This window comes from Symphalangus syndactylus, chromosome 24 (genome assembly GCF_028878055.3).
Source record: "Symphalangus syndactylus isolate Jambi chromosome 24, NHGRI_mSymSyn1-v2.1_pri, whole genome shotgun sequence".
Taxonomy (NCBI): Eukaryota; Metazoa; Chordata; class Mammalia; order Primates; family Hylobatidae; genus Symphalangus; species Symphalangus syndactylus.
Window position 1 is genome coordinate 27,459,464 of NC_072446.2, and position 24,049 is coordinate 27,483,512.

The 24,049-nt window shown below is 38.9% G+C and overlaps 1 protein-coding gene across 3 annotated transcripts in view; it reads right to left on the minus strand.

Annotated features, from left to right (window-relative positions):
- Positions 1–24,049, minus strand: part of STK4 (serine/threonine kinase 4) — a 117,471-nt gene that overhangs the window by 11,874 nt on the left and 81,548 nt on the right. Inside the window, exon 11 of one of the 3 annotated variants that reach the window (XM_055266388.2) lies at positions 15,175–15,273. The exons of the other annotated variants lie outside the window; for them this stretch is intronic. Within the exon in view, the coding sequence (XP_055122363.2) occupies positions 15,190–15,273 (84 nt within the window). The 3' untranslated portion in view covers positions 15,175–15,189. Of the gene's footprint in view, positions 1–15,174; positions 15,274–24,049 lie in introns of those variants that run through there. 3 annotated transcript variants of the gene reach the window in all.

Here is a 24,049-nt window from a genome sequence, read left to right on the forward strand (position 1 = left end):
ATGCAGTGACTCCAGGGTGCTGAATATGATTCAAATCAAATCAACCAATTTTATTGGCAGCTACACTAGGCCAGGAACACTGCTGGGCAACATGAATATAAAGGGCAATACACCTGTCAGAGAAGCAGCTCAGGTTAGGGGCAAGAGCACTGGTATTAAGTCAGATGGACCGGGTTCCATACAAGTTCTGCCCTTGGTAGTCGGATGCCTTTGCATAAATCATCTAATATGTGCCTCAATTTTCTCATTTTTCAATGGAGGACATTATTCGTTCTACAAGGGCGGTTGTAAGGTTTGGAGGTATTGGTAAGGTATATAACATAATGTCATGCATCCACCAGAAAGAAGGTGGGTGAGGGCTACCACCTTATATCCTTTTTTGGGAAATGGAGGAAGTATGTAATGTAAATAATAGCTGCTGTTGCTCTAAGATGAGCTCACAACACGGTGCAGGACACATACCACATACACAGAGGCACCTCTATTGAACTCTGTGTGAGAAACCCTACATCATACCCACTTGGTTTATTTCCTCTGGGCCAGGCCACGGCAAAGTCCTGATTCCCAGCATCACTATGAATAATGAAGGCTGATGGGAACTGATTTATTCTTAAATCACCTTAGCAACTCTGAAATTCTGAATCATACCATTTTTCAAAGTCAGCTGCATAATTGGCCCAGAGACCCACTGGGAAGCTCCAGCTGATACTTCATCACAAAGATAATTCAAAGGAATTACACTGACAATTAGCCCATCTTGAATCAGCAGAGTCAAGCTACACTAAACACATGAGAATGTATAGTAGAGCTTCCTCTTCCCTTGTCAACCAGTCCCATAGGGAACACAAATGGGTCTGGCCCATATCCAAAGTACAGGGTTTAGGCCTATTTCAAAGTTCTGCTCCTCTGCCACTATAAACTCTCACCTCAAAAGTCTATTGTCCCTAAAAACCATCAAAGAGAGACCTGCCAGAGCTTTTAAGGACAAGTTTCAATTCCATATGTATCATATATGAACGCTCACAATTCTTCCTCCAGTGTCACAAACAGGATTTCTCAAACACATCATCCCTTCTGGATGGGCGAGTCAGACTGATCCTGTCTCAGGTGATGTTTTATTGTAACCAAGAATGAGGAAAGAACACACCTTTGGAATTTAGCAAGATGACAGGGAAGCTTGATAGAAGCTAAAAAGTTGAATGAAGCCATCATCATACCATCCCATATCTCAACACTGGCCACTAGAAAGTCTGGAAAAGTGCAACAAAAAAAATGTACAAAGGCAGTCAAAAGGCATCTAGAGCACTAATTTAGTACTGAGGATACTTACTCTTTCTTGATGTGAATATGTTACTATTTAGGAATGGATTCTAGTTTAGGGAGAGGTGACTCTAATAAGATGAGATTCTTAGGTAATGCAGTAATCTCTCATCAGGTGACAGAAAGCCAAGCAGAAAAATCAAAGAAGATGACAATCAAATCATAACTTGTGTGGATTAAGTAAGTACCACACCATTAGTTTCAAAAGACCTTGCTCCTTAAATAAGCCTTGTGGGAATTTTAATAAGAGACTTTCTCTGACTCAAATTATGGTCATGCCAAATTATTTTTCCATCAGTCCCCTATAAAGTCTTCCTAATTCTTCTCCAATAAGGAGAGAAATCAGCAAAACCATGATGAGTTAACAATTGCCTCAGTCCCATTTTAGGTTTATAATTAATCAACACTTGTAATTCTCATTATCAAAATTCCAAACAAAGAAAACTTGACCACATATATAAAAAATATTTACCAAGAAGACTGGAATGAAATGTAGATCATAAGCCTGGGTGAATCAAAGAAATCTGGCTTCAAGTAGGCATGGTGATGTAATGACAAGACCTCTGACATGGATCTCTTAGAAGACTGGGTTCAAATAACCCAAAGACTTTGTCCACAGAGCCTAGAGAGGAGACTCAGCACATCGTGTGTGTACATGTGTGTATGTATAAAGAATATGATTTAATAAATGGCAAACACAAAAAACAAGTTTTCTTCTTTAAATAACATTTTATAAAATATGAAGTACTTGCATACTGTTAGTTTTTTGTGATTACAGTAGTCCCCCTATCCACAGGGGATACATTCTAGTGGATATCCAAAACCACAGATGTATATATTTTGGTACTATCTAGCTAGATATCTCTGTGTGTGTGTGTGTGTGTAGATATATAATGTGTATATATATGTATATAATGTGTATATATATACACATACACAATTTTTTTCCTATACATATATACCTATGATAAAGCTTAATTTTTAAATTAGGCACGGTAAGAGATAAACAAGGAAGCATTTTACAGCTTCTCTTTGGCAAATCCAAATTGCCAGCATCACAACTCTTATGCTTTGGGGCCATTATTAAGTAAAATAAGGGTTACTCATATAAACTAGAGGAACTAGAGAAAGAAGAGCAAACCAACCCCAAAGCTAACAAAAATAAATAACCAAAATCAAAGCTGAACTGAAGGAAACTGAGATGTGAAAAAACATATAAAAGACCAATGAATCCAGGAGTTGGTTTTCTGAATAAATAAATAAATAAATAAATAAATAAATAAATAAATAAAATAATAAGACTATAGCTAGACTAATAAAAAAAGAGAGAAGATCCAAATAAACAAAATCAGAAATGACAAAGAGGACATTACCACTGACCTCACAGAAATACAAAAAACTCCCAGAACCTATTATGAACACCTCTCCCTATACACACAAGCTACAAAATGTAGAACCAGGACCAGATGGATTCACAGCTCAATTCTATCAGAGGTATAAGGAAGAGTTGGTACCAATCCTACAGAAACTATTCCAAAAAATTGAGGAGGAGGGACTCCTCCCTAACCTATTCTATAAGGCATCCATCTATGTCTATCATCCAGACACCAAAACCTGACAGAGATACAATAACAACCACCACCAAAACAAACAAACAAACAAACAAAAAACTTCAGGCCATTTTTCTCGAGGAACACAGATGTGAAAATCCTCAACAAAATACTAGCAAATTGAATCCAGCGGCACATAAAAAGGTTAATCCACCCCTATCAAGTAGTCTTTATCCCTGAGATGCAAGATTGGTTCAACATACACAAATCAATAAATGTGATTCATCACATAAACAAAAACAAAAACCACATGATTACCTCAGATGCAGAAAAGGCTTTTGATGCAATTCAACATCCCTTCATGTTAAAAAAAAAAAAAAAAACTTCAACAAACTAGTAACTGAAGAAACATACTTCAAAATAGTAAGACCCATTTACTAAAAACCCACAGCAAACATCATACTAAATGGGCAAAAGTTAGAAGCATTCCCTCTGAAAACCAGAACAAGTCAAGGATGCCCTTTCTCACCACTCCTATTCAACAAAGTACTGGAAGTCCTCCCAGAGCAATGAGACAAGAGAAAGAAATAAAAGACATCCAAACGGGAAGAAGGGAAGTCAAACTATCTGTTTGCAGACAATATAATTCTATACATAGAAAACCCTATAGACTCTGCCCAAAAGCTCCTTGATCTGATAAACCACTTCAGCAAAGTTTCAGTATATAAAATCAATGTACGAAAATATAATAAGTAGCATTGTTATACACCAACATCCAAACTGAGAACCAAATCAATAACGCAGTCCCATTCACGACAGCCACAAAAAAATAAAATACCAGGGAAATGAAAGATATGTGAATAGAATACAGCTAACCAGGTAAGTGAAAGATCTCTACTTAAAGAATTATAAAACAGTGCTCAAAGAAATCAAAGACGACACCAACAAATGAAAAAACCTTCCATGTTCATAGATGGGAAGAATCATTGTTAAAATGGCTATACTGCCCAAAGCAATTTACAGATTCAATGCTATTCCTATCAAATTACTAATGACATTCTTCACAGAATTAGAAAAAACAGTTTAAAAATTCATACAGAATTTTTAAAAAGCCCAAAAAACCAAGACAATCCTAAGCAAAAAAAACAAAGCTGCAGGTTTGAAGTTGGTTTAACCAAATTCAAACTAGGCTACAAGGCTACAGTAACCAAACCAGCATGGCACTGGTACAAAAACAGACATACAGATCAGTGGGACAGAATAGACAGCCTAGAAATAAGGCTGCATACCTACAACCAACTGATCATCAACAAAGGTGACAAAAACAAACAATGGGGAAAGGAATCCCTGTTCAATAAATGGTCCTGGGATAACTGGCTAGCCATATGCAGAAGATTAAAACTGGACTCCCCGTTGGCCAGGCACGGTGGCTCACGCCTGTAATCCCAGCACTTTGGGAGGCCGAGGTGGGTGGATCACGAGGTCAGGAGATCGAGACCATCCTGGCTAACACAGTGAAACCCCGTCTCTAATAAAAAAATACAAAAAATTAGCCAGGCATGGTGGCAGGCACCTGTATTCCCAGCTACTCGGGAGGCTGAGGTAGGAGAATGGCGTGAACCCAGGAGGTGGAGCTTGCAGTGAGCCGAGATCACGCCACTGCACTCCAGCCTGGGTGACAGAGCGAGACTCCGTCTCAAAAAAAAAAACAAAACAAACAAAAAAAACACTGGACCCCCCCCCCTCGTTATACCATATACAAAAATCAAGTCGAGATAAATTAAAGACTTAAAAGTAAAATCTAAAACTATAAAAACCATGGAAGATAACCTAGGAAATATCACTCTGGACATAGGACCTGGCAAAGATTTCATGACAAAGACACCAAAAGCAACTGCAACAAAAACAAAAATCAACAAATGAGACCAAATTAAACTAAAGAGCTTCTGCACAGCAAGGGAAACTATCAAGGGAGTAAACAGACAACTTACAGAATGGGAGGAAATATTTGCAAACTACGCATCCAACAAAGAGCTAATATCCAGAATCCATAAGGAACTTAAACGAATTTATAAGCAAAAAACAAACCTTCCTGTTAAAAAGTGGGCAGAGGACATGAACAGACACTTTTCAAAAGAAGACGTACATGTGGCCAACAAGCATATTCAAAAGTGCTCAACATCATTAATCATTAGAGAAATGCAAATGAAAACCACAATGAGGCCAGCTGCAGTGGCTCACACCTGTAATCATACTTTGGGAGGCTGAGGTGGACGGATCACTTGAGCCTAGTAGTTTGAGACCAGCCTGGGAAACATGGTGAAACCCCATCTCTACAAAAAAATACAAAAACAATTAGCCAGGTGTAGTGACACATTCCTGTAGTCCCAGCTACTCAGGAGGCTGAGGTGGGTGGATCAACTGAGCCCAGGAGGTCGAGGCTGCAGTAAGCCATGATCACACCACTGCACTCCAGCCTGAGTGACACAGGCAAGACCCTGTGTCCAAAAAAAAAAAACACACACAGGCTGGGTGTGGTGGCTCACGCCTGTAATCCCAGCACTTTGGGAGGCCGAGGTGGGCAGATCACGAGGTCAGGAGACCGAGACTGTCCTGGCTAACATGGTGAAACCCTGTCTCTACTAAAAATACAAAAAAAAAAAAAAAATTAGCTGGGCGTGGTGGTGGGCGCCTGTAGTCCCAGCTACTTGGGAGGCTGAGGCCGGGGAATGGCGTGAACCCGGGAGGCGGAGCTTGCAGTGAGCCGAGATCACGCCACTGCACTCCAGCCTGGGCGACAAAGTGAGACTCCATCTCAAAAAAAAAAAAAAAAAAACCCACAGTAAGATTATCGTCTCACATCAGTCAGAATTTTTTGCTATTACTAAAAAGTCAAAAAATAACAGATGCTGGTGAGGTTGTGGAGAAAAGAGAATGCTTACACACTGCTGGTGGGAATGTAAATTAGTTCAGCTATTGCAGAAAGCAGTGTGGTGATTCCTCAAAGAACTTAAAACAGAATTACCATTTGGCCCAGCAATCCCATTGCTGGGTATATGCCTAAAGGAATATAAATCATGAAGACACATGCACAATTATGTTCATCACAGCACTATTCACAATAGCAAAGACATGGAATTAACCTAAATGCTCATCAACGGTAGACTGGATAAAGAAAATATGGTCCATATACACCATGGAATGCTATGTAGCCATAAAAAAGAACAAGATCATGTCCTCTGCAGCAACATGGATGGAGTTGGAGGCCATTATCTTAAGCAAACTAACACAGGAACAGAAAAACAAATACTGAGGCCAGGCACCGTGGCTCACACCTGTAATCCCAGCACTTTGGGAAGCCGAGGTGGGAGGATCATTTGAGGTCAGGAATTTGAGACCAGGGTGGTCAACATGGTGAAACCCTGTTTCTACTAAAAATACAAAAATTAGCTGGGTGTGGTGGCACATGCCTGTAATCCCAGCTACTTAGGAGGCTGAGGCAGGAGAATTGCTTGAACTCAAGAGATGGGGGTTGCAGTGAGCTGAGATCGCACCACTGCACTCCAGCATGGGCGACAGACAGAGCAAGACTCCATCTCAAAAAAAAAAAAAAAAAAAAAGAAGAAGAAAAGAAAAACAAATACTGCATGTTCTCACTTATCTAAACAACAAAAACATGAGTACATACAGGGGAACAACAGACACTCCAGAGGATTACTGGAGGGTGGAGAGTGGGAGAAGGGAAAAGATCAACAAATCACCTATTGGGTACTATGCTAATTACTTGGTGATGAAATAATCTGTACATCAAACCTGAGAGACATGCAGTTTACCTATCTAAAAAACTGCACATGTACCCCTGAACCTAAAAGTAAAAAAAAAATAAATAAATTTCCATACTAAAAATAAAAGGGTTACTTAAACACAAGCACTGTAATACCAATACTACAACAGTCTTTATGATAACCAAGATGTCTACTAAGTGACTAATGGGTGCAACAGAGTGGATATGCTGAACAGAGCGATGATTCATGTCCCAGGCAGGATGGAGCAGGATGGCACAAGGTTTCATCACACTACTCAGGAAGACGCATAATTTAAAACTCATGAATTGTTTATTTCTGGAATTTTCTATTTAATATTCGGTGGTTGTGGGTAACTGAAGCCATGGAAAGCAAAACCATAGTTAAGGTTTGGGAGCTACTGTAATTAAAAAACATTCTTAAATTTACAGGACAAAATTCTTAAAGTAGTATTTTGCATGCTTAGAATTTATTCCAACTCTATTATGGCATGAGCTTTTACAACTTGCTCTGGAATTCACAAGGCACCTGTTTTGTTTTGTTTTGTTTTTGTTCTGTGAGTTTTATAACAGCCTTTGGCCAAAGGTAATATAGTTTTGACCAAACACAGATTTTTTTCCCTATCATCTTGACCTTGACTCTCCACAGCAAGAACCCATCAAAAACTTTCATATCCCCCAAGGTTTACTTGCTGATGTCTATCTAGCGTTACATCTTTTTAAAAATGCAGCCAGTACCCACTCTGTGTCAGAACCCATGTAAGGATAGAGGAGTATGGGTGAGTAAGAGTGGGTATGGGACAAAAAAAGTATATGGCATGCTCCCTTCACGCTAGTTGTGGAGAGAAAAGAGGTAGGGAAGTCACGAAAGCAAGCTACAGTCTGGGGTATTAGTGAGGGCTAATGATCATTAACATTAATTAGAGATACTTTTAATTGAGTTCTATGTGCTGGACATTGTGCTCAGCACCTTACATGCATTAACTCAAGTAATCCTCACAACAGTCCAAGAAATAAGTACTCTTATCCGTCATCTTACAGACGCAGACACTGGAGGCTTAGAGAGATATAGGCATTTGCCTCTGGTCCCAGAGGTTGTAAGTGGTTGAATTAGGATAGGAATCTTAGCGTGTCTGACTGTAAAGCCTGGCCAACTGTGTGTCAGGGCAACATGTGCTATAGGAATTGACAGATAGAAGAATCCCTGTGGTCAGTCTATGGGAAAAAAAACTTTATCTCGTCACACTTTTATAGTGCAGAGAAGCGGGGGTCATTCTAAATCAGGGAAAGGTCTGAATTTTAACTTCTAAAAATGAAATGCAAGTTTGGTTATATCAAGTAACACATTTGAGATACAGAGAACTAATAAAATTAGGTTAAATAAATGAAAAGACTTATGAGCTCATTAGTCAGAAATACTAACAACAACTCCCAATTCCTTCAGGTGCCATGCTTTTTTACACCTCCAAGCTTCTGCTGGATCTATTTTTGTCTTCTGCTTAGAGGGCTGCCCATTCAACCTTCCAGCTCAGCGCAAGCTCCAACTCCTCTCTCAATCCTGTATCTTTTTCTTTTACTAAAGTAGGACCTATTTGAGAGTAAAGACTATATCTAATATATTTTCAGAGAGCAGGCCAGCAAAAAATAATTCTTAATAAATATTTAATAAAGAAATAGATCCTTAATCTTTAAGCCTTTATTTGAAAATGATACTGACTTTTTACTGGGTTCTCTCAAGCACCAGTAAGACACTAGGCTTTTCAGCATTGAAAGTATGCAATCAATACATAAGCCTAAGAGGATAGTTTAAGTTCATTAAATAAAGTTGTATCAATTACTCAAAATTGACCCATGCATACCAAAATCAAAATAAGCGACTAATTCAGTATCCTAATTGCAATAAAATTACAAGGAAAGAAATGAAAAAAATTCACTCTAGTCCTGGTTGCTTGATTGCTCTTTAAGAAAAATTCTATTTTAAGAGTATATTATATTCTCCCTTATCTGTAGTTTCAGTTACCCACAGTCAACTAAAGTCTGAAAATATTAAATGGAAACTTCCAGAAATAATCAATTCCTAAGTTTTAACTGTGTGCCATTCTGACATGCATGATGAAATCCTGCGCTGTCCTGCTGTATCCCACTTGGGATGTGAATCATCCCTTTGTCCAGCATAACCATGCTATACACACTATCCACCCCTCAGTCACTCAGTAGTCACCCTGGTTATCAAATGGACTGTTGCAGAATTGGTATCACAGTATTTGTGTTCAAGGAACCCCTATTTCACTTAATAATAGACCCAAAATGCAAGAGTAGTGATGCTGGCAATTCACATATGCCGAAGAGAAACCATGATGTACTTCCTTTAAGTGAAAAGATGAACATTGTTGGCTAACAACAAAAAATCATACACTAAGGCTGTTAAGATTACAGTAAGAATGAATCTTCTACCCATGATACTGTGAAGAAGGAAAAAGAAACACATGCTAGTTTTGCTGTCATACCTCAAGGAGCAAAAGTTTCAACCACAGTTGTGTGATAGGCGCTTGGTTAAGATAGAAAAGGCATTACATTTGTGGGTGAAAGACATAAACAGAAATGTTCTGACTGACGGCAATGGGGTTCAGTACTATCTACGGTTTCAGGTGTCCAGTGGGGGTCTTGGAACATATTCCTCCATTGACAAGGGGGACACTGTAGTTTTAAATTGGTGTATAAATTTCACACTTAAGGAAGCCAATCTGTGAGAGAAACACTTTCAGGAAGTTAGTAAACACCCATTACACCTCCTAGAATAACTGTAAATGTCTATAGAAGGTAGAGTACAAGAATGCGAGGCTCTTGATGTTTGAAAGCACTAAAGGGAGGCATCAAAAGTAACCTCATTCTTGTAGGAATATTAATCTTTCAGAAGGTATGAAAACCTAAAACACCAACTGCACTGAGCTACTGTTTTAATGCAGCTTAATAATTCAGGAAAAGAGCTAGCTAATCACATAAGAAACCCTGCGAGCTATGCCTCCATATGCTTTCTTGGGCTGGAAACTTCCAAGACAGCAAAAAGGCCAAGCTGCTTCTCTCTCTTCCTGCCAAATAAAAAAAGCCCAAAGAATCCCAAGCAAAATTTGAAAGCTAAAATGCAAATTGATCTCACTTTATTTAATAGATGCAGTCTTAAAAGGCATCTTCAGACTAAATAGGATCCAATTTTAAACACATAAAAGAAAAAAAATGCTTACAGCAAACTTGTCAAGAATACAAATAGAAATTCCCTAAGTAAGCTACTTTGCAGGTCGAAGTTTTAAAATTGGGAATTTCTCAGCGTGGAAAAGATTGCAAGTACATAGCACTCAGTTTCTGGAAAGTATATAACACCCTGTAAGCCTTACTGCTGGGTACTCCCATGTAATGAAGGGTGAGAGATTCACAACCTAAATACCCAAAAAAGAAATACCCTCTCAAGCAATCCTTTGAAAGAAAAAAAAATCTGCAACAAAAGAAGACAAGAATTCTGCAAAGCATGTCAGAATCTTTTTATAATGGCCATAGTCTTAGGACTTGAACTCTCTACAGTGTCAAAAACATAAATTAGGTCTAGATAGGGGTAGGGGTGTGTGTGTGTGCGTGTGTGTGTGTGTGTGTGCGTGTGACCTTCAAACTGCTAAATATAAGTTTTTATCATTTGTTCATTTTTCTGGTTGAAGACTCTAAAAAAGATTGGTTGAATCCTTACTCTGTAAAAGCATTAGTATGTATATAGCCTAAATATTTTAGGATAGTCCTTTATTCTTTTTGGCAACTGTCTAATTGGTATAATCAAATGTGAATTAATTTATGCCATGGTAATACTTCTCAAATGTGTATAAATTCCTAAACCAGAAAAAAATTTTGTAAAGACCACGTGTCCTAGTTTTTCATTTTGAAGGGTTTAAACACCATATTCCTAGCAGTAAGCTCGTCTAGGCTCAGAGTTAAAAACACTTAGCTTCTCTGGTATAAAACCGTTCTTTAAAATGTGCTTCCTAAATGTTTTCTATAATGAGCAAACATCTTGAAGAAAGAAAGTGCTTCCAATCTGGGGTCTGACTTACAACTTGGAATCCATGATTCCAATGACTGGGAGAGGGGAGAATAGTGACAATATCATGATTAGTATATAACACAGGTCCCATGGGAAGGTATAGTTCTATTTGTCTATAAACATATCTTTGTTACTTAAAACTACGTAAGTTCTAATTTTCATAAACTCTTTTCCCCTCATGAAGGGTCTGATTGTTAATAGCACAAGCATATAGTTATTACTGCTCTTGACTTGATAGTACTTCTTTTTAAAAGAATAGGGAGAGTGTGTTACCTCTAAGATCCAAGTGCACCCTTCTAGATGCACTCTGTGATAAGCATTTCTCTGAAGAACGTGTGCTGTGAAGTTTTCTCAGTAGAGCACTGGGAGGAAGAGGCTGTCCTGAGTGTCCAGCATGGGAGTTGGCAATATGGGTGTGAAGACCATCAACACTGTGGCCCAGCTACAGCCTAGAACGTGGTCTTTCTGTGACCTTGCAGGCTCAGCCTACCCTAACGTTTTGGGAGCTCAGCTGACATGGACACCAAAGCCTCCACATGGCTCTTGTGTTCTAAAGGCCTCCTGGCCCAGCCAGGGCCCACACCCCACTACCCACTGGATGGCCAGTAACCCACTGGATGGCCTGCTGTCTGCCGGCACTCCAGAGGGTAAACGAGGGCTTGCCCAGAGACTCTGGATCAGCTCCAGTCTTGTCAAACCAGCAAACTCCTCTGTGATTCCATGGGCTGAACCACATCTTCTCCAATGAGGTCTGAAGCCCTGGCAGTTTGTCCTTCCTTGGATATACGCCCTCAGCCTTAGGGAACCCTACAGAGTTTCTTCATATCTGATAGTTACTCTTATCATAGGTAATACTTATTATATTAAACTTCCCCTCTTTAACCTACTGTGTGGTTTCTATCTCCTCTCTGAACCCAGACTGCTACAGGGAGGAAGGGTGCAAGTGAATACACATGAGCTCACGTTTGCCCACTAATGGAAGAACTTTCAAAATGATAAAACCTAAATAAATATTTATATTTGAAAAATGCCAAGATACTTTCCAATCCAGAAGAGTCTGGATGATATTTACAGTCCAAATGCAGAATTAAAATATTCTCATTTTCTCCCACTGAAAATAAAGTAGTAGTGAACAGATAAATTCTGGTAATATCCATACAATGGAAACTACTCAGCAATAAAAAGGAACAAACTCCAGACACATGCAACAAATGAACAAATCTCAAAACAGTATGCTAAGTGAATGAGGCCAAACACAAAAGGCTATATACTGCACAATTCCATTCATCTGACATCCTAGAAAAGACAAAACTGTAGGGACAAAAAACAGGGCATAAGGGAACTTGATGGGATATTAGAAATGTTCTATAGCTTGATTATGGTGGTATTTATACAACTGTATATTTCTATTAAAACTCATCCAACTGTACACTTAAAAGGAGCATGTTTTATAGAATATAAATTAAACCTCAACAAATCTGACTTTACAAAAATACTACATATCAAAAATTGTGGCAGGTAGTTGAAATAATATTTAAAGGAAATTTTACAGCCTTAAACGTTTGTTAGAAAAGAAAGATAACTGGGCCAGGAGCGGTGGCTTACGCCTGTAATCCCAACACTTTAGGAGGCTGAGGCAGGCAGATCATGAGGTCAGGAGTTCCAGGCCAGTCTGGCCAACGTGGTGAAACCCCGTCTCTCCTAAAAATACAAAATTTAGCCAGGTGTGGTGGTGCGCACCTCTAGTCCCAGCTACTTGGGAGGCTGAGACAGGAGAATCGCTTGAACCTGGGAGGTGGAGGTTGCAGTGGGCCAAGATCACGCCACTGCACTCCAGCCTGGGCAACAGTGCAAGACTCCGTCTTGAGGAAAAGGAAAAGAAAAAAAAAAAAAAGAAAGAAAAAGAAAAGAAAGATAATTAAAAATTAGTAAGCTGAATTGTCCAAGTGAAGAAAAGAAAAATAAACCCACAGAAATCAGAAAGAAGAAAATGATGTAAGAACATAAATTAATGAATTCAAAAGTTAATGTGCAGTAGCAAGGATCAACAAAACCAAAAGCTGGTTTGGGCTTAAAAAAAAAATTACATTCTGATAAGATTGATCCCCACCCCCCCACCAAAAAAAAGAAGAAACAAATAACAGGAATGAAAAGCAAGCTATGAATACAGATACTGCAAGTTTTAAAATCTGAAACTTGATGCCAATAAATTTTAAAATGTACATGAAATTAAGATGTCTTGGGAAGTGGCAGAGTCCTACATCTGGAGTGAAACCAAACAAAACTGACCACTAAGAAATCTAGACCACAAGGACAAAGTAGAATGAGTAGATTGTTAAAAACACATACTCAAATGACACAGCCACAGAGGATGAAACCATCTCTGAAAATAGAGACAACCATGATATTTCTGAATATACATGTTTTCCCTAAAGGCAAGAAAATAAGAAAAAAAAAGTTAACGCCCCATCTCCAGTTCTGACAACATGGCAAAATATCGAGGTCACTCCTGAAACCTCGCCATGTAAGAGAAGCAGCGATATCCAGGGGCCAGAGAAATTGTGTACATGCCCATCCCCACCCCTTCTTTTGATGCTTATATTGCTATTCTTGGTAAATCAGGTGAAAATGAATACCAAGGGTAGCCCTATGGAGAGAAGAAATCACAAGGACAGGTGGGACAGAAGGTTAAGCTCTGCCTGTATTGCCTTGATGGGAGGGCAAGATTCAGACACCTTGTTGTACAGTGATTACAGGAATAGTAACAATAACAATAATAAAAGCCAGAATTTTTTAAGTATTAACTGTTCATTATTAGCAGCCATACATACATTAAGTATTTTATATGTATTAATCTCATTTGCTCTTCATTAAATCTTACAGCTATAATTATTAACCCAGTGCTACAGATAGGGAATTTGAGGTTTGAAGAATTATATAATCCATTGAGGTTAACACAGCCTGCAAGTGGTTGAAATCAAAATTGAATCAGGTTCTGTCTGACTCTGGAGTCTGTACTTTTTCCTTTTTTTTAAAAAAAAAAAAAAAAAAAGATACGGTCTCCCTCTGTCACCCAGGCTAGAGTGCAATAGTGCAATCATAGCTTACTGTAGCCTCAAACTCCTGGGCTCAAGTGATCCTCCTGCCTCAGCCTCTTGAGTAGCTAGGACTACAGGTGGGCACCACCATGCCTGGCTAATTTTTTAATTTTTTGTAAAGACAAGGTCTAGCTATGCTGATCAAGCTGGTCTCGAACTCCTGGGCTCGAGGGATCCTCCCGCTTTGGCCTCTCAAAGTGCTAGGATTACAGGTGTGAGCCCTGCACCTGGCCAGGAGTCTGCACTTTAAATGAAATGTCACCCAACATCTACTACTATTGGCTAAGTGCTTTCACACTCATTCTCTCAGCTAAACAGAGAGAGAGAATGAAGCACAGACAGCAGTAAAGCCTATGTGCTGGGCAGCGTTAGCATAGAGAGAACCCATGATTTAGTTACTTGCCTTGGTAACAATGAATTGGCAAATTTTCCTCAACCCAAGCTACCATAGTACTAAGTAGTTAGGGGAAAGAGATGGTGGCTTTCTCTATCTGCAAAATGGGAAATCCAGATAATCCCAACTAACTTTTGCTAAAGTTCCTGTGAGAAGTAATCAAAATTTCATGGATAGAAGTTCCCTGGGGACAAATTTTGGCTGAAAAAAAAAAAAAAACTACTATCTTTACACAGAGCTTTGAGCAATGATTTGAACTACTTCCAATTTGTGGAATTCCCTCTTCTCAGAAATGACTGCAGGTAGTCAAGCAAATGTGAGATGATGCCTCTTGTTGGAAATACAGCAAGAGCTGGAAAATATGTCCTTTAAGACCCTTTTCAATCCTGAAAGTTTATCATTCTCTGATACAGTGTTGGAACAGATGATTGAGAGAGACAATGGCTTCTAAGAATTCAAGACATGCCAATTTGTCACCTGTGCTTACAGTGAAGCCACACAGAAGTAACCATGGAACAGCCCTTCCTAGGGCCTAAGGTGCTATGATACTTATTGCAGTTCTTAGGATCCATTTCTGAGCCAGTCTGGACTCAGCTCTTTTTCTCACCATGTAGTTGAGATTAAAATCACCCTGTAGTTTAATATCAGAGAAAAGATGGCCACGAGAATGAATGTTAAAGAAGAAGCCTGCCAAGCAGTCATGGATCAAGCAGTCTCCGAACCAAACAAAGGAAATGAAAAACGGTCTCAGGCTCACACAGGCTGATACTGTTTTAAGCAACCTCTTGAGGTCAAAAACCACAGGCATTTAAGTCCTGCTCTCAAAGCCATTTCAATAACTGAGTTAAAAACCAAGCTCAAATCAGCTAGCACGATCCACCAGCAGAACCAGGCTACTGTGGTTCTGAGACAAAGATGACATTCATTTACCATGTGGTTTCTCAGAAAGCGTATCTACACAGCAGGTTTCCCTGGCAATTTTGGATACATATGTCTTTTCCAGACTGCTGTTCTTGGCTAGTTTTCTGAAAGAAAAGAGCACAAACTCTCATTATATTCCAAAGCACAAATAAATTCAGTCTCAACATACTTTAAACCAAACTTTATAGGAAAAATAAGAAGTTAAAACAAAAATAGTGTACCCTGTCAAGAACAATTTAGGATAGTCTTCTCACCCGAAACTGCTCGGCAGGACTACTTCAGTAAAAGGCCATTAACAGGCAGTGGTGTTGAGCTTGGCTAGCTACTGGGCATTCACATGGCACTGCCAGGTCAGAAACCTAAACACCAATCATAGTCTCCATTCATCTTTCTTCTAGCACAGAAGAAAAGAAACTCATCAGAAAAAGGTTAAAAAGTAGAGCATGGAGATTGTCCAGAAAGGTGGTGGCAAGAGTCTGAGAGCGCAGGTGCTGATGGTTAAAACCCCAGCTTAATTCACACACTCAACAGGCAAAAAAACGCAACAACAAAAACAATCACAAAGACTCAATCCCCAAACCTCCCGCTGACAAGAAAAAAGCCTGGCTTAATATATTAGAATGACCTGAAAATAACCCAACTCCAACCAAAAAAGCCCCAAATGTTAAATGTCAAGTAAAAAGAGGATGATTAAATCAATCAAAAGAATATAATGTGATAGGCTACTATGTGACCCTTAAAAATGATTTCACAAGTGTTTTTAATGATATGAGAAAATGTTTAAGATATGTTAAGTGAAAAAAATCAAGATTTATTATGCATGCAGAATGATCTCAGCTGTGTAAAATAATATCTAAGTATTAAAAAACTGGAAGGAAATGTTAAAGTGTAATTATTATTTCTGGGGGTGTTGGAAGAGTTGTAAGAGACATTTTCTTCTTTAAGCTTTTCTTCAGTCTCTAAACTTTCTATAAGGAGTGTGTTTTTACAACTAGAAGGTTAAAAAAAAATAGCATTGTAACATTCTAGAAGAGCAAACCAACAACAAAAAAGAAGAAAATAATAACATTTATTAAGTGCTTATTGCAGGCCAGCAGTAAGGACCATTGTCCTAAAGGTGCTTTACATGCATTACAGGTTTAGTATCCCTTATCCAAGATGCCTGGGACCAGAAGTGTTTTGGATTTTGGATTTTCAGATTTGGGATTACACAACCTGTATCTCATTTGATACTCACAACAGCCCTATGAAAGAGGTATGACTTTACCATGTTTGACAGATAAGACAATCAAGGGTTAGACAGGTGACATAATAGGTGGAGAAGATAGGCTATAAGCCCTAACAGAATAACTCCAGTGGTTTTAACCACTATATGCCTCTCAACCACAATGGCATAATCTGTCTCCCTGCCTGCAAGCCTGACCTAAACATAAGCCTCAATGACAAAATCTACTTTAAAAGGCACTATAATAATTTAGGATAGTGTGACTGCCAAGGTACTAAGATCCTCAGATAAATATTCAAAAGAGGAACTAAAACACCTCTAATGAAGCTATAAAAAGAATCTATGTGATAGAGCAATGCATTGCTGCGCTGAAAACATACCAGCACAACAAATCAACCCACAGCTAAATCCCACTATACAAGAGAAGCTAGTAATAACTGTCAAAGAAAGACCCCTGGTAACCACTTACTGAACTACCACGAAAAAACGAATGCACTAAAAGATACAATAACAATGAGCTAGACAAAAAGCCCCCCAGCAACAAGACGCCTGGACCATCACAGGCTAGAGAAAAGAAAGAAACTAAAGAGAAAAATAAAAAGCATTGTACCTGATGCCAAATTATATAAAATACAACCAGCACAGGAGGACCCCCTTACTTTTCTTTCAGTCTAGCACTAAAGGCCTTTTGGTTAGAAACAATCAATTTTGCTTGGCAAAAAAAGGATCAAGACATAGAAGTACTTTGGATCAAATTCTGTAGAATCAGCCTATTCGAGATGCATTAAGGTTAATGCCAAAACCAATATGGTGTTCTGTTCACAGTTTCTTTTAGAGGTTTTAAAAGCCGAAAAACATTAAAACTCAGAGTTTGAAGTGCAAACTTTCTATCTGTAAAAACAAGCCACCTTTAGGTACTGTAAGCTATTAAGATTTGGTAATTCTAAATTAACTCTGTATTTTTTTAAATCCTTGGTTGTTAGAAAAATATAAAGCTCGATCGCTACCTTACTCTTAACACCAAGACAAATACCTGATAAATATTGCAAAAGAAAAAATAATAAAACATTGTAAAACAAAGTAAGGGTTAATATTTTTGTAATCTTAGAATGTGAAAAACTTTTCCAAACATGACATAAAATTCCAGAAACCCGCAAGAAAAAGCTAATAAATCAAAATATGTATAAATTTAAATGTCTGAAGTTAGATACTATACACAAAGCTTTAAAAGATATTCTAGGAGAATATCTTTACCACATATGTTAAAAGGTTCATAACCTGAAGAAGTCTTTAAAATCAATAAAGAAAATAAGAATTACCTGGAAAATTCAGTAAATAACATAAAATGACAATTCACATACCAAAAATGATAGGGAAATTTAACAATATGTATCAAAATTTCAAATTTATGAACAGTTTGACCCAATAATTCTACTGCAGGAATTACTTCTAAGGGCATACCATGCAAAGATGTCATTAAAGCAATATTTATTAATATTAAAAAGCTGAAGGCTACCTAAATGACCATGAACTGGAGACTGGTTAAATCAGAGGTCACAAACACAAATGTTTTGAGAGACTGGCAAAGACAACAGAAATAAACTCAACAGGTCAGTCATAAAACAAAAACAGGAAGTGGTGGGATCTGTGAAGAGCTGGAGAACTCAGACCCATTTCAGTAGTTCAAAGTATAAAAATTACAGGTGCCACAGGCCAAACTGGCTCCCCCTTCCCCAGTACCCACATACCCCCAGAGTGAGATGTGTAATCTATAGCCATGGGAGGAGCACTGCTGACTGTTCTCTCTGCAGCCAGCCTAGGAAGATCCCCTTACTCTGAATGCTCGTCTGTTCTATCACATTTGAGTAGATACAAAAGAGCTCATTGATGTGGACAAACAGATTCTCAGGATTAACAAAACCTTAAAGGTCATCTAGTCTAATTTGAAGCTTTCCTTGAGGCTGCAGTCATTCAGACGTTTAGGCCCAGGTGAACAGCGTGGGGGGGGGGAAGGAAGTGAAAGTGATGGAGTACAAAGCCAGAAGTCAGGGAATGAGGACTACACTTGGCTTTCCTGTGGGATTTTCATTTTCCACAACAACAAAATTGAGATGGGAGGAGAAGTGGTAAGAATTCTTAAAAAGCTGAAATCCTGTGCATCACATATTTTCTATATCACTGTACGTAAAACTCTATTAACTGAATACCAGGAACTCAAGCACCATTCTAATATGAAGTGCTGAATTCATAGTACCATTGTTAAACATCCATTTAGCAATGAACTCTGGGCAGCTGTTACCCTCACTGACCATGCTGGCATAGGGAAAAGTTTCACAGATAATGTGACAGATTGTATATGGTATTTTTACTGCAAGATCTTAATTCATCCCAGGAACTGTTTTAAAAGAATAGTTGTAGTTTTTAATTGCAGTCTCAGTAGCACTTCCAAAAGTGGAAAATCTCCACTTGAAATTGGAATGGAACACTTCTTCCCAATGTGTGAAAATAACTTTATGCTTGGTCCTGCATATCTAGGAATAAGAGCACTTGGGGGGGTAGAAAATTTCTTGACTTTACCTAATTTTTAATAGCACTACATTAAGATTTATTAAACTAGATGCATCCATGTCTAAACAACAGTTTTTGCTGTGTATTTTCTCCTAAGTAAAGGGCAAATGGAAGTGACTAGTGGGTCTATAAAATAGATTCAAGTTTGCTCTCCCTCCAGCTGCTGGCCACCCTCTGATCCAATGCTCTGCAATGTGAACTCTGCTAGATGAAAGGGTATACTCGGCAGCTGATGGATCCCATACAGCTCTCTGTCTCTCTCTGTCTCTTTCATACATACACACATACATTTACTTGAGCTATTTTACATTAACAAATGTACCATCAGGATAAAACTGTTTTGAAAAAAAAAAAAAACATCAATGTGGGAACTGTCCAGGACTTATAGCCTCCAGGCAGGCACAGAAGGGAAGCAATCAGAGAAAACACAAAAGGTCTATCAGTGTTTTAGTCAGTATCCTTGATATTTAAACCCTAGGAACAAGAAAGTCATAACAGAATTAATGTCACCCTAGGAACAAGAAAGTCGTAACAGAATTAAGCTCATCTTAGGTATAAAACAAATATCACAGCTGGGCATGGTGGCTCACGCCTGTAATTCCAGCACTTTGGGAGGCCAAGGCGGATGGATCACCTGAGCTCAGGAGTTCGAGGCCAGCCTGGCCAACATGGGAAAACCCCGTCTCTAATAAAAATACAAAAATTAGCCGGGCATGGTGGCGGGAGGCTGAGGCAGGAGAACCACTTGAACTCAGGAGGCAGAGGTTGCAGTGAGCCAAGACCACGCCACTGCACTCCAGCCTGGGCAACAGAGCAAGACTCCGTCTCAAAAAAAAAAAAAAAAAAAATCACAAAGCAAACAATGTGTGAACTAGCAGAGCCTGCAACAAAAGTGTGAAATAAGCGTGGGTCTTCCTCTTACCTTCCTTTTTTGGGGCAGCCCACCTCAGTATCTTTCCCTTTTCTGGTATTTCATCCATGTCTCCCACCCTAAGTGTTACACACGTAAATAAAATTTACTGAATGCCTACTCTGTGTCAGATACTCTGCTAAGCACTTTAAAAGCATTTTTAAATTAATCTTCTCAATAACTCAGAGGTAAATATGATCAGTATCTTCATTCTAGGTTGGGTGACAAGCCTAGAGTAACTGATCCCATAAATAATGAAACCAGCAATGGATCCAAGTCTATCCGCTCTTGGTCGGTATATTAGACTGCCTTCTATGCTCATGTTGGTGTCCTGGGTGTCCTAAGCATTTCTCTGCTTTTAAAAGAACAGCAAAAGAACCTTATATATACTGAGCATCTTTTACACACTTTACACAAGCTCTTTATTTTAGGCTCATATGATCTCTATGAGAGAGACGCATTAGCTGCATTTTTTAAATTGGCAAACAAAGACCAAGAGAGTTTGAGGGCTCTTGAAGACTTAATCTTATCTTTAGCAGACAAAGACACAGAGTCCCAGAAAGGTTAGGTGGCTTACTTAGGGACACAAAGCTAGTTATAGTCAGAGCTGAGACCTGATTCCCAATCCACTGCTCTCCTTCACTATAAATAAGCCATCACTCTAAAAGGAACTCACATATTAATAATAGAGTAGGAATGCCAGGCACTTTGCTAAATGCTTTATGCTTTGTCCAGTTCGATCAAGGGAATTCCCTACACTGTATTTCCAATCAATGTTTTTTACTACAGTTTTACCAAAGAAGCAGGGAAGAAATCTAAATTCCACATCTATGAAATTATAGTCCAATTAACATATTCCTATACACATAGATGAATGGATATTACAAAAAGAAAATCTGAAGAAATTTAAAAAGTTTTCCAAAGAGTGCACAATGGGCTCAAATAACATAATCAAATAACACATTCTGAGTACCTGCATGCTATGGCAATTCACTAAGGGCTGCATACGTTAGAGAAAGAAAAGATGCAGCATCTGAATTAGATGAATGTTCACCATCGGCACATATATAACCGTTCTCATGCAAACAAGCGTATGTTATTCTGAGAAAAATAATGGTCTATCATTTATCAATCATGCACCAAGGGTGGGACAGGTCACCTAGCATCCCTTGTCACCTAGCGCCTCAAAGCCTCTCTGTCAAATGAGTGGGAATAAGATCTATAAGATCTACCGTGTGAGGATATTATGAAAAGAAGATGGGATAAAACATTTACAGGGACCTGACACACAATAAGCATTAAATAACTGCTATTTTCATCATTTCCTTGTCAAATTCCACAATGTAGTCTTAAGAGACCAAGTGTCTCTGCCAATAAAATTTAAAATAAGACAATGAGCAACCAATATGAAGATTACTAAAAATATTCATTATCTAACACTGGAGTAAGAAAAGCAAATTAGGCTGGGTGTGGTGGCTCACGTCTGTAATCCCAGCACTTTGGGAGGCTGAGGTGGGCAGATCACGAGGTCAGGAGTTCGAGACCAGCCTGGCCAACACAGTGAAACCCCGTCTCTACTAAAAATACAAAAATTAGCCAGATGTGGTGGCGGGTGCCTGTAATCCCAGCTACTCGGGAGGCTGAGGCAGGAGAACTGCTTGAACCCAGGAGGCGGAGGTTGCAGTGAGCCGAGATCGCTCCACTGCACTCCAGCCTGGGTGACAGAGGAAGGCCTCATCTCGGAAAAAAAAAAAGAAAAGCAAATTAGCAGAAAAGCCCATACTGATTAGACAATAGATAACAGAGTAGAAGAGAAGAAAAATTCAGGAACAAGTACCTGAATGAGACTGACAAGCACACTGTGACAGATATAACCAGAAAATATATCAAATATTTCCTGTATCCATTAAGATTCCTCCGCAATAGATAACTTTATTTTCAGAGGTTACATTTTTTTTTTTGTTTTTTCCATTTAGTTTTGAGATAGGGTCTCATTCTGTTACCCAGGCTACAGTGCAGTGGCACAATCATGGCTTGCTGCATCCTCAACTTCCTGGGCTCAAATGATACTTCTGCCTCAGCCTCCTGGGTAGCTGGGACTGCAGGTACGCACCACCACACTTAGCTAATTTTTTTTTTTTTTTTTTTGTAGATACAAGGTATTGCTGTGTAGCCCAAGCTGGTCTTGAACTCCTGACCTCAAGCAATCCTCCTGTCTTGGCCTCCCAAAGGGCTGGGACTGCACCCAGCGAAAACCAAAAATGTTCTTAAAATAATAATGCCTTTTTAGTTAGAATGACATTTTCTGGCTGGGTGCGGTGTCTCACGCCTATAATCCCAGCACTCTGGGAGGCCAAGGCAGGCGGATCACCTGAGGTCAGGAGTTTGTGACCAGCCTGGCCAACATGGTGAAACCCCATCTCTACTAAAAATACAAAAATTAGCCAGGCATGGTGGCATGTGCCTGTAATCTCAGCTACTCAGGAGGCTGAGGCAGGAGAATCATTTGAACCCGGGAGGCGGTGGTTGCAGTGAGCCGAGACTGGGCCACTGCACTCCAGCCTGGGTGACAGAGCGAGACTCCGTCTCAAAAAAAAAAAAAAAAAAAAAAAAAAATGACATTTGCTGACAATAGCAAAATTCCTGTACAACCCATAATTAGAAAGTAAATAAGAAAGAACAGCAAAAGAAAGTACAAATTAAATTGCTCCAATAAGAATTGTTTGCATAAACAATTAATGAAATACAAAGCTTGTCAATCTACACTGTGTTCACAATAAGCATGAAAAAAACACGGTGAGTTAATAATAAATACTCCTCTAATGTCACGAAATTCCCAGGAAGATGCAATAAACCTGAAATCATTCTTCCTGGTTACTGTAGTCCCTATCACATGTTATTTGAAAGAAGATTCTTTTTCCTGGTTTATAATATTGGGTATTTAATATGTAAGCATAGTTTTTATTTTTGTTTTTGTTTTCATGTGAGAAAACACACACACAAATTAATACAGACAGGTAGCCACTTAGGGGTTTGGGTTCCAGACCTGATTCTGGCACTAAGTAGGAAAGATGCCTTTGTAAAATGTCTCTGGGCTCCAGTTCCTCAAACTATAAGAGGATAAGAAACCCCACCCTGCTACCTCACAGAAACACTGTAAGCATTGCCGAACAAAATATGAATGCATCTTTAACTATATTAAATGCTACCTAGATCTAAAGTGATAATGTTACTATCATCAGCAAACAGAGTCATACCAGAAATCCAGGCTTAACTGCTCCTTTGTCTTCCTCACTTCTGAATTATTTGTCATCATTCAAAGAGCTAATTTTTTATAATAGTAAAATAAAATGTGAAATAAAAATAAGTGATAACACTTAATACACAATGAACCAAAAATAAACATCAATGGCCTTATAATTCTTGGCTAATAAAATTCTACCAAAGTTCTGAAAGTAAACTTAGTTCAAATAACTCAACGTGTATTTCATTTGATCCTTTCTCCAACCCTGTGGGAAAAGCAGGATAGGTACTATTATATTTAATTTTTACAGACCACAAACTCAAATTCAAAGAGAAGGGTGACTCACCCAAGGTCCCAGCTGGGTGGGCCATTCACCCTTCTTCTGATGTAATGTAATGTTCTGATGTAATGTAATGTTCATTCTACTGGTCTGTGTTACAAGTTTTCCCTATTTTCAAAGAAACTCACTTCACACAATGTCAAATTTCTAAAGTGATTCAGTAACTTTTTTCTTTTTTTTTTTTTTCTTCCAGACACGATCTTGCTCTGTTGCCCAGACTGGGGTGCAGTGGCACAATCACGGCTCACTGCAAACCATATACTCCTGGGTTCAAGCAAGCCTCCTACCTCAACCACCTGAGTAGCTGGCACCACAGGCACATGCCACCCTGCCTGGCCAACTTTTTAAAATGTGCTTTTATTTTTTGTAGAGATGGGGGTCTCACTATGTTACCCAGACTGGCCTTGAACTCCTGGACTCAAGCGATCCTCCGACCTCAGCCTCCTAAAAAGCTGAGATTATAGGCATAAGCCACTGGTTCGGTAATTTTATCATTCACCTGGCCTGGTTCAGTAATTTTATCATTCATTGTACATAGCCAGCAAACTCTTGCCTTAAGCAAATGCCACATAGGAGATTGTGCACTCAAGAAG